We start from the raw sequence: 12,638 nt of genomic DNA on the forward strand, positions 1-12,638 counted from the left end.
GAACATAATTTTATTTGATAGATATTGCAACATACACAAGTACAAACACGTATTACAAAAACAATACGAAAACAAAAGACTAGGGGTATCCTTGATAGTTGGGTACATTCGACGAACTTGCACCAGGAGCTGGATTACCACCGCCACGCACACCACCTGAAGGACATTTACGACGGTCGTGTCCTATTTACGAGCATATGCCACATTTACGCGCATAAACGGTGTCACCAATATCCATTTGGTTCTGTATACGCGTTCTCTTTTGCACTTGCAGCTTGCGCAAATAGTCCTTATTACATGCCATCTTAAAACCGGCGGCCAATAATGCTCAGCACCTAATGGCTGCAACTGCCCACATACGTGTCTACATATGCAGCAACATTGTGTTGCCTATCAATATAGTTGGTTGCCCCAAAACCAACTTGTTGAAAGCACTTCAACGCATGTGCGCACGGCATGTGGTAGATGGTCCATTTCCCACATGAACACAACCGACTTCATTCAGCGTCTGTAGATTATTCCCACGGCATCCGCGGATAGCGGTCTTAACTTCAAAAACACCTCGGTCATGATCGTACTGTAGAAATGAATGCCAATGAGCTCGCCTCCTGTACCTTCCAAATCTTCTCATGGGTATTGGCATAAATTGAATACCCATGTCCATCAATGCCGATGCAGCTCCATGCCTTTCAATTAACCTCTTCGCACTATGTTTGAATGTCATGCGGACCATGGCAGTGACAGGCAATCCACGGGCAGACTTCAACAAGCCGTTGAATGACTCCGACACATTTGTAGTTAGGGCTCCCCATCTTCTACCGCCATTAGCATGCAATGTCCACATGTGAAGCTCATGTCCCATCAGTCAAGCATAGGCTCGTGGATCTAGCTGCTGGATTGCTTCCATGCGCCTCATGAATTTGCACTACTAGTGCTCAGTTGCAGCCATCCACATTAAGTCATTCAAGGCCTTGTCATGATATTTCTTCTGGAAATTGGCCTTCAGGTGCCTCACACAGTAACGGTGGTACGCATAGGGTTCCATCCATTCAGGCAAGTGCCGTATAGAACTTAAAATACCACAATGTCGACCAGATATTAGACAAATACCTGAACGTTGTTTGACAACGTGCTGCTTCAAGTGGTTCAAGAAAAGCGTCCACGTCTCTTCGCTTTCATTGGCACAAATGGTAAAAGCTAGTGGAAATATTAGTCCATTGACATATACTGCAACTGCAATCAAAAGCTTAATATCATACTTTCCATAGACATGAGTACCGTCTATGGAAATTATAGGACGACAATGCACAAAACCATCAATTGCTAGTTTAAATGACCAGAACACATAGTTGAAAATATATTCCGGTCTGTCCGGACTCTGCTCAAGCCTCCATTCAACAATAGTCCCGGGGTTAAAGTGTTGCAGCGCGGCCATGTACCTGGGCAACGATGAAAAAAACTTATCTCAGTCACCATAAATAAGTTCAAAGGCACGTTTGCGACCGAGATATGCCTTTCTTTTGGTTATAGTACAACCATACTCCTGGTGGACGGCTATAATACACTCTTTAATCTTGAACCTAATGGACACTTCCAAATATGGAATCAAGACAAGAGAAATCAAGTCTACATCCAGGTTGAAATGATTCTCATTGAATGTGTCCATTTCACATCTGTGGGTGCTAATAAATTTACCCACTTCCACAATCCTGATTTCTTCTTGCTGGCAGGCAACATCTAGTGACTGTCACACCTCTTTTTTCACCCGCGCCCGCAAAGGCGCCGAGGGAGTTTTTCCAATTAAAGGACAATCGAAACGGGATTTATTATTTAATTCAGAGTCGCCACTTGGGAGATTTATGGTGTCCCAAGTCACCGGTGGAATCCCGAATCGAGGAAAAGATTGACTCTGTATTACAGTCCGCGAACCAGAAATCCAGATAAGGAATTCTGTTAACCCGGGAGAAGGTGTTAGACATTCTCGAGTTCTGTGGTTCTAGCACGGTCGCTCAACTGTCATATTCGGCTTATTTATCTGATTTTAATACATGTTGAACCTATGTGCAAATTTTAACTGTGTACCGCTTTTATTATTATTATTTTCACCGAGAATTGCAACATCGTGAAAATATATCTCGAACCACGTCACATCAATGCACCCGTGGTTATTGACACAATTCAACTCTGTTGAGATTTGGATTTTGGTCACATAAATGCGCACCCGAGTTTAAGAAGATAACATTTATTAAATACGCGCCTAAAGCGACTAGCATATCATTATTTTGGGTAGGGCCGTGAAATTTTGCTAAACGGCCTATCCCGAAGTCTAAGTAATTTTACCAACACGTATAGAGGGCCCCGCATCTTGTGTATTTTTGTTTGTCGAGGCTCGTCTCATTCATTATTATTTTTAAAAAAAAAGGAATTTGCAACGTCGTGGAAATGCATCTCGAACCACGTCACAATCAATGTACCCGTGATTAGCGACACATTTCGACTTCGTTGAGATTTGGATTTGGGTCACATAAATGTGCACCCGAGTTTAAGAGAGTAGATTTTTAAAGCGCGCCGGAAGTGACTTGCGCGTTATTATCTTTTGGGGAAGGCCGTGAAATTCGCTAAACGGCCCGTCCCTAAATCTAAGTATTTTGAAACAAATATTTATTAAGGGCCCCGCAATTTTGTATTTTTTATTCGGCGAGGCTCATCTCATTTTTATTCAAGGATATCCTAAACCGACTATGATTTTCTATTTATTTGTCTCTAAGAATAAAGAAAATCCTAATCAACTAGCATTAAAAAATTCGAGCTTCAAGTTCAAGTCCGGGTCCAAACAAAAGGAAACACCTTCTAGTTTGAACCCGCTACCTAACTTAAGATCCGCCGCCTGCCATTGTAAATATTAACAAACCAGCTACCATTTCGATTCAGTTCAACCTAGCTTTATTATATGAATTGGACTATTGGAATTAACTGTGTGGAATACAAAGCCATTTTTTGAGCTCTTTTTACGATTTGTTGAAAATCGCATCAATGCTTAAAAACTGTCATCAAGCTAACATTAATCACTAACATTTGAGAACTAACATTAGTTACTAACATTATTTACATTACTATTTAAAATGATGTTATTTGCTCAAGTGAACTCGCAATTTCAGAATTAGATCTATTAAACCAACATGCTGATTTCTATAAACTATTTGAACCTGTTTTGTGACATAAACTATTTGAAACTATTTCACGACTACTGGAAAAAAGAATTAAATACAGTATATTTCATAACTAGTAATCACCAACTAAGATTAATTACAATTGATATTCCATGTTTGTAGAAATAGATTCAATCAGTCCATTTTATGCATTCCAAAGTCATTCCAATACATACTATGAAATATCAAGTGAACTACTGCTTATACATCAAAATAAACACAAAGAAACAGGGGGAATTCAGAAATCCATTCCAACAACTCTTTACTTCCTTTCCTTCAAATTTGAGAGCTTTAGAACATGTACCTGGATAACGGAAATACAAGAAGATGATGGAGCAGTCAGCCACAGTAATAACACAGCAACGCAGACAGTGACAGATTAAAAAGGAAGGAACCAACAGAGTTCCAGCAACACCCAATGAAAACAGTAGCCAATAACCAATAGCAAACTCAGGAAGAACCAATTGAAACCCCAGAAATACCAAACAGCATCACCAATGAAACAACAATAGTACTAGTTCTGATATTCAACAGTAAAAGAAAAGACTCACTTTTCAGTTTCTTATCTCTCCAAACACTGAACCTTTTAGGATTGAAAACCAGCCTCTTTTTTACTCTCAAATTACTGAACTTTTAAATGTTAAAAATCCAGCCTAAACTCTCTGGAAAAAAAGACTGAAAGAGAACTCCTCTTTTTCTTCCAAAAACCAGCCTCCTTTTTACTCTCAAAATGACCCTATTTATAACCCAAAAACAGGTATGCGCAACATATTTTAATCAATCCTTTTTAAGCTTTTCATACCATTCTGTTTTGTTCCCCACACTTGCATGCCTTGTTCCCCACACTTGCATGCCTTGTTCCCCACACTTGCATGTCTTGTTCCCCACTAGCAAATGTCTTGTCCCCCACTATGTATTAAGCAATGCCTTATTTTAATATTATTAGTGCTTAGTGGACAGAGCATTCAAATTAATCATTTTTAAAACTTTAAATCCCAAAATACCCCTGAAACTATTGAAATTACCATTCTACCCCATCAGCTATATCCAATCCTCCTAATCAATTAATCAAACTATAGCAGCTATAACCAATCTTAATTGAGAAATCCTAACAATTGATTAATTAAACACATGAAACTAACTCCCAATCAACAACATTAAGATTCATCAAACTCAAATCACAATTTAAGCTTGAAACTCGATTCAGACCAAATATCATCAAAATAAAGATTTAGTGATTAAATTAACACACTTCTTGATTAAACCTAAACAAGAACAAATGAACATTGTCAACATACTGAATGAAAACAAACTGATTTCATATGCAAGAAATGATGAACAACGACAAGAAAAGAAACAACATAACATAACTAAGAAAAGATAGAAACTAGAACGAGGCAAGATAATTAAAACAAGCAAGAAGAACGACAGATTCATGAACTTGTACTGTTGCTCACTACGTTCGATCATGGAAACACGCAGCTCATTGATATCAGTTTAACCAAAAGACAAGTTGAAAAGAAAAAGGAAATGGACCTTCCGTGTTGCCAAAAATGGATTTCCCAAGTTATTGAATACAGAAAACTCTTTGAGCCGAGCTGTACAGCAAAGGCAAATAACGAACAAAAGATTCAAGCTAATGTTCCAAGAAACTCGAGCAAATCTGGAACCAAGACCCCGTCGGAAACTCGAACTCGCGGACTGAAAATGAGTCATTTTTTAATGGAGGGTTTTGAAGGTTTGAGCCAGAGTTTCATGGCTGCCGGTCGACGACTGTGGAGCTGGAGTGGCGGACTGTTTCGGGTGGCGTTGGACGTCGATGGAGAAGGCTGGAGCTCACGATTGGAGGGTGGCTATGGAGAAGGTGAGGCGGGCTGTTTCAGGTGGCGTTGGACGTCGATGGAGAAGGCTGGAGCTCGCGACTGGAGGGTCGTTAGGCTGTGGATTGTTGACGGGAGGTGGGCGTGTGGCAGTGGGAGTTGGTAGTAAAGCTGGCGTGAAGGGAGGTGGTCGTTTGGATGAAGCTGGTGGACGTGAGGCGGATTGTCGACGAGTTGACGGAGTCGCCTGTGGTCGTTGGTTTGAAGAGGAAGAAGGAGGGCAGCCATGGACGTGGGAGCTGGAGGGGTCGTTTGGAGAAGGAGAAGAAGAGGGGCGGGTGGTTTAGGGTTTTTTTAAGGGTTTGGAAATAAAATGAAGAAAGGGGGTGATTGTTTGGGCTATGGGGCAGACCGGGTCGGGGATGGGGTATGGGCTAGGTATCCGGATTTCAATTTCAAAGGGGAAGAAAAATTGTTTGGACTTTAAATTGATTTGGCCCAAATATGACTTAACACTCCTTTATTTTGCCTTTCTTTTCTTAAACTAATAAAACTAAAAATTCCAAAAATCCTAAATTAACTTATAAGACTAGATTAATTTAAAAAAGTACTACTAACCTTTAATAACAATTAACACACACAATCAAATAAAATCACATAACTTGGACATGAAATGCTAAAAATGCAAAAAAATACATTATTTTGTGATTTTCTTTCTGTTAAAAACAAAACATGGTTCAATTAATTCCTAAGTGCACAATTAAATCTTAAATGTGCATGCAACATATATTTTTTGTATTTCTAATTAATTAAAACAAACTAAACATTCACAGACAAAAATAATTATCCAAAATATCACGCAAAGTTCTCAAAATTGTACCCAAAGGCAATTTGGTTTATTTTTCGATTTCTTTGGGAGTAGTTTTCGTGAAGCAAAAATCACGTGCTCACAGCTGCCCCTCTTTGTCCGAAAATACAAAGAGTTTTCGTGCAAAGATAAAGTGAGCGGATACGAGCGATTTTTTGCCTGTTGGAATACTCCATGTGAAGCATCTTTTGAAAAGATTTAACCGAACCTTTGCTTCACAGGTTTCCTACATATCCCTGGATAAAAGGGAATCAGGTTAATGTAGTTCGGGAAGTTTTGGTAGCTGGGACTGCAATGTTACTATTGTTGCATGCTGTTATTACTGCTTTCCGACCTCCTTATTACACCGTGCCAAAAGAAAACAAGAAGCTAGACTTAAACTCGGAATTACAAAATCTTATCTATCTCCGACTTGCTCTTGTAGTCTTCTTTCTGATTTCTAAAACGGGATTCATGCTGGGGGTATTTTTTTGTTGTAACCCTCCGCATTACTGACTTCTGGCTTGATCTTGAAATGTATTCCTCTGTTCTGCAGGCGGGCTCCTGACTTCAACTTGAATGTGTACTCCTTTGTTCTACAGGCGGGCTCCTGACTCCAACTTGACTTTAAAAGATAATACGGCCTCCATTCTCCAGGCGGGCTCCTGACTTCTTCAACTTCAAATATGACAACCTCCGTTCTAACAGGCGGGCTCCTGACTTCTTCAACTTAAAATATAACAACCTCCATCCTACAGGCGGGCTCCTAACTTCGACTTGAAATTGTAACAACCTCCGTTCTAACAGGAGGGCTCCTGACTTCAACCACAACTTGAAAATATAACAACCTCCGTTATACTTGCGGGCTCCTGACTTCATCAACTTCAAATATAACAAACTCTGTTCTACAGGCGGGCTCCTGACTTCAACAACTTCTTAAAATGTAACACCTCCGTTCTCCAGGCGGGCTCCTGACTTCATCAACTTCAAATATAACAACCTCCATTCTACAGGCGGGCTCCTGACTTCATCAACTTCTTAAAATGTAACACCTTCGTTCTTCAGGCGGGCTCCTAACTTTAACGACTTTAAAAGATAATACGGCCTCCATTCTCCAGGCGGGCTCCTGACTTCAACAACAACTTTTAAAATAAACACCTCCATTCTATAGGCGGGCTCCTGACTCCTTCAACTTAAAATATGACAACCTCCGTTCTACAGGAGGGCTCCTGACTCCTTTAACTTTAAAATATAACAAACTCCATTCTACAGGCGGGCTCCTGACTTCTTCGACTTAAAATTAACAACCTCCATACTACAGGCGGGCTCCTGACCTCAACTACGACTCAAAACGTAATACCTCCATTCTCCAGGCGGGCTCCTGACCTCAACTACTTCTTAAAAATATAGCACCTCCATTCTCCAGGCGGGTTCCTGACTTCGATAAACAATTTAAAGATAATACATCCATTCTCCAGGCGGGCTCCTGACTTCAACTACGACTTAAAAGATAATACCTCCATTCTCCAGGCGGGCTCCTGACTTCAACTACTTCTTAAAAATATAGCACCTCTATTCTCCAGGCGGGTTCCTGACTTCGATAAACAATTTAAAGATAAAACCTTCGTTCTTCAGGCGGGCTCCTGACTTTAACGACCTCTTAAAATTATAACACCTCCATTTTTCAGGCGGTCTCCTGACTTCAACAACTTCTTAAAATTGTAACACCTCCATTTTTCAGGCGGGCTCCTGATTTTGACCACAACTCAAAAAATATAACACCTCCATTCTCCAGGCGGGCTCCTGACTTCAACGAACCTTAAAATTTTAACACCTCCGTTCTTCAGGCGGGCTCCTGACTCCTTCAACTTCAATTTGAAATGATAACAACCTCCATTCTCTAGGCGGGCTCCTGATTTCAACTACTTCTTAAAAATAGACTACCTCCATTCTCCAGGCGGGCTCCTGACTTCAACAACTTCTTAATAATATGGTACCTCCATTCTCCAGGCGGGCTCCTGACTTCGACTTCTTCTTAAAAATAGAATACCTCCATTCTCCAGGCGGCTCCTAACTTCAACAACTTTTTAAAAATATAATACCTCTATTTTTCAGGCGGGCTCCTGATTTCAACTACTTAAATTTAACAACCTCCATTTTATAGGCGGGCTCCTGACTCCAATAGCGACTTTGCAAATAAATCAGCCTCTATTCTCCAGGTGGGCTCCTGACTTCAACTACAATTTGAAAATATAACACCTCTGTTCTTCAGGCGGGCTCCTGACTTCGACTATTTCGTAAAATATAATACCTTCATTCTCCAGGCGGGCTCCTGACTTCAACTACTTGAATCATTTTCTTTCAGAACTACTTCCCTCAAAACTGGTGTTTCATTCATCTGAAAACTGCTGGGGATAACACCGGTATTTTATTCAAAATAGGTTATTTTCCTTCTTCAAAGACTACTTCCCTTAAGACTTATGTTATCTTCCTTCCGAAATGGCTTCCTTTGAAACTTGTTTGGTCTTCTTCCGAAAACTATTGGAGATACCATTTTTCCCCAAACTTGTGTTATCTTGCTTCTTCCCCAAGTGGGTACCGGACTTCCAAAAAATTTCAAAATGAAAGAAAATTTTCTGCCCTAGTTTGACAATCTTTCTTGTATCATGATGTCTTTTCCTCATCTATAACATTTCCTGTCCCTGCTTCAAATCAAAGAAAAAATTGTTAGTTTAAAACGTGGTGAGTGGTCGTGCCACTCCTGCTGGGGATGGTTTTTACCTTTTTCCTTTCCCTGCTTTGGGTTTTATTACAACACTTGATAGGGATGATATTATTTGTTGGGGATGATATTCCTGCTGGGGAAGGTTTTTCTTTTCTCTTCCTTCCCCGCTCTGTGTTGTCCGACCATCGCGGAACTTGGTCGATAATCTGTCGGAGTTGTTCCTGCATCTCGCAAATCTGTTGGGGATCCTCTTGGAATTTGATCCATAACTTTTCAACTGTTGTTTTTTCTGTTTTTCTCCAACTTCCCCTGGAAATTCGGTCCTCTTGGAATCTAGACCCATTCATCATTTGGTCTTGCGACAAACTTCTTTTCGCTTTGACGCCTTATCTTTGGCCCGTCCTATCCACATTGTGTTTTTGCACCATATTGGCAACTGGTAATAAGCTCTGAAAATCCTTTTCAAAAATAAACTGCTGGGGAGGTAAAGTCTTTAAACCAAGAAATGAAAGTGATGATTTCAAAAGATAGAAAAAGAAGAAGTCTTTCTGAACAAATGTTGGGGAAAAGGAAAGAAAAGAACTTATCTGAATGATATAACCGATCCCAACGATCATGTCGTGCATTCCGGATTAATCAACCCAGTCTATTTGTATCAATAAATCTCTCGGACGGCCTCATCTTGCTGGGGATAAACAAGCACTCAACTCTTTGCCAAATGTGGATCCTTTCCGCCAATCTTGTCTTGTCACCTCATAGTGACCTTCGAGGGGTTTTCACTAATAAGACTCTCTCATTTCTCTCAACTCCCATCGCCTTATGGTGCCTGTGAAGGTTTTCACCGATAAGACTCTCTCGTTTTATTTCTCTCAACTTACGTCGCCTTATGGTGCCTGTGGAGGTTTTCACCGATAAGACTCTCTCATTTTATTTTATTTTTCCAGCTGGGGATTGGAGTGTTGCTGATATGACTCTTTCTGCTGGGGATTCTTCCGTCTATCAATTCATTTCCAACTTATGATCCTGTTCTCTGTTGGGGATCAGAGTGTTATTCCCGACTTCCATTTGCATGACTTGGCACTTCTCGGAAGCTGATCGGGAGGTCTTTTTTGGACATCAGTATGGGTTTTTGTATATGGCTAAAAGAAAAAGGGTAAAAGGTTCAAAATAATTTTGATGGGTAAAACATTACAACTCTTGGAATCAACTTTCTTTCCCAAAATTATAAACACAACTTCTGCCCCAGTTTTTTCTTGCTTGGGGATTTTTTTTGTTTTTTATTATACTATGACCGAGCCGTGAGGCGCCTACATATCCTTCTTTGAGGAATCAGGTCAAACGTAGTTCCCAATTCCTTTGTTTTTCTTGTGACTTTTCTTTTGTCTTTATTATCATTATTTTTCTCTTCTCTTTTTCTTTCATTTTCATTACTGATTCCAAAAGAGGGGTATGAAAGAATAAATAAGGCTCAAAAGGGGAAGCAAAGGTTGAAGTGTTTGGATGGAAGAACAAATTGCCTCCGTCATTTCAATCTCTGATACCATGCCAAATGCAAACAAACAACAATTACAATTAAAAAAAATCACACATAATATCTCTTAACTGCGTCAAAATTGATAGCCATGTCAACGCATTTCCCTTCGATATCTGTTAAACATAAAGCGCCATTGGACAACACTCTGGTTACAATGAATGGACCTTGCCAATTCGGGGCGAACTTGCCCTTTGCCTTAGCCTGATGCGGGAGGATGCGTTTCAGCACTTGCTGGTCCACTTCAAACTTCTGGGGACGCACCTTTTTGTTGTATGCTCTTGCCATTCTCTTTTGATATAACTGGCCATGGCATACAGTTGCCAATCTTTTTCATCAATCAAGTTCAACTGCTCCAGACGAGTTTTGACCCACTCATCATCATCAATCTCAGCTTCAGCGACAATTCGAAGGGACGGGATTTTAACTTCCGCCTGTATTACTGCTTCAGTTCCATATACCAACAAATAAGGAGTTGCCCCTACTGAAGTACGAACAGTAGTGCGATAACCCAACAATGCAAATGGTAACTTTTCATGCCATTGACTCGAACCTTCTACCATCTTTCGAAGTATCTTCTTTATGTTTTTGTTGGCTGCCTCAACTGCTCCATTCACCTTGAGATGATATGGGGTGGAATTGCGGTGTGTAATCTTAAACTGTTGACATACTTCTTTCATCAAACCTCTATTAATATTAGCACCATTGTCCGTGATGATCACTTTTGGGATCCCAAATCTACAGATGATATGGGAATGAACAAAATCTACCACTGCCTTCTTGGTTACCGACTTGAAAGTTTTAGCTTCAACCCACTTAGTGAAATAATCGATGGTCACTAGAATGAACCTATGACCATTGGTAGCTGCCGGCTCAATAGGTCCAATGACATCCATGCCTCAGGCAACAAATGGCCATGGTGCTGACATTGTATGCAATTCTGTCGGCGGAGAATGAATCAGATATCTGTGTATCTGACACTGATGGCATTTCCGCATGAAACTGATACAATCATGCTCCATAGTGAGCCAATAATACCCTGCTCGAAGAATCTTCTTCGCCAATACATATCCACTCATATGTGGCCCACAAACTCCAGCATGTACCTCTATTATAACTGTCGTGGCTTGACTAGCATCTATACATCTCAGCAATCCCAAATTTGGGGTTCTTTTGTACAACACTCCTCCACTGAGGAAAAATCCATTTTCCAATCGCCGAATGGCTCTCTTTTGATCTCCGATGGCCTGCTACGGGTATATCCCCATCCTGAGGTATTCCTTGATATCATAAAACCATGGCTCGCCATCCATTTCTTCCTCTATCCTGTTGCAATAAGCATGCTGATCACGAACCTGGATATGCAATAGGTCAATATGAATTTTGTCTGGGTGGTGCAACATCGATGCTAAAGTGGCCAAAGCATCGACAACCTCATTATGAACTCTTGGGATGTGTCTGAACTCCACTGACCGAAATCGCTTGCTCAGATCGTGCAAACATTGTCGATATGGTATGAGCTTCAAATCCCTTGTTTCCCATTCACCCTGAATCTGATGCACCAGGAGGTCCGAGTCTCCCAAGACCAAGACGTCCGGGACATCCATGTCTGCAGCTAACCGTAAGCCCAAAATGAATGCCTCATATTCAGCCATGTTATTGGTACAATAGAAACGTAGCTGTGCTGTATCAGGATAATGATGTCCTATTTCTGAAATAAGTACCGCTCCTATTCCAACTCCTTTCGCATTTGCGGCTCCATCAAAGAAGAGCTTCCAACCTGGTTCCTCAGATAATTCCAACTCATCTATATGCATCACTTCTTTATCAGGAAAATACGTCCTCAATGGCTCGTATTCTTCATCAACAGGATTCTCAGCCAAGTGATCGGCCAATGCTTGGGATTTCATGGCTGTCCTCGTCACATAGACGATGTCGAACTCTGTGAGTAATATTTGTCATTTCGCTAACCTCCCTGTGGGCATAGGCTTCTGGAAAATATACTTCAGTGGATCCAAGCGTGAAATGAGATAAGTAGTATATGATGACAGATAATGCTTCAATTTTTGGGCCACCCAAGTTAGGGCGCAACATGTCTTCTCGAGTTGAGTGTACTTAACCTCATAGCCTGTAAACCTCTTGCTGAGATAATAGATGGCTTGCTCCTTCCTTCCTGTAATGTCGTGTTTCCCCAGTACGCAACCAAATGAATTCTCCAGGACCGTTAAATAAAGAATTAACGGTCTCCCTGGCTCAGGTGGAACCAACACAGGTGGAGTTGATAAATATCCTTTGATTTGGTCAAATGCCTCCTGAAATTCTGCCGTCCATTCTACCGCAGCATCTTTCTTCAGTAGCCGAAAAATGGGTTCACAGGTTGCTGTGAGTTGTGCAGTAAACCTGCTGATATAATTTAACCTTCCCAACAGACTCATTACTTCTGTCTTGTTCTTCGGCGGTGGCAAATCATGGATGGATTTGATCTTTGACGGGTCCAACTCAATGC

General features: G+C 40.8%; 1 protein-coding gene across 1 annotated transcript; it reads right to left on the reverse strand.

Annotated features, from left to right (window-relative positions):
- Positions 1–928: 928 nt before the first annotated feature.
- LOC138883690 (uncharacterized) lies at positions 929–1,435 on the reverse strand. Its single transcript, XM_070164392.1, has one exon. The coding sequence runs from the start codon at positions 1,433–1,435 to the stop codon at positions 929–931; it is 507 nt and encodes a 168-aa protein (XP_070020493.1).
- Positions 1,436–12,638: the final 11,203 nt, after the last annotated feature.

Source organism: Nicotiana sylvestris, chromosome 12 (genome assembly GCF_000393655.2).
Source record: "Nicotiana sylvestris chromosome 12, ASM39365v2, whole genome shotgun sequence".
Taxonomy (NCBI): Eukaryota; Viridiplantae; Streptophyta; class Magnoliopsida; order Solanales; family Solanaceae; genus Nicotiana; species Nicotiana sylvestris.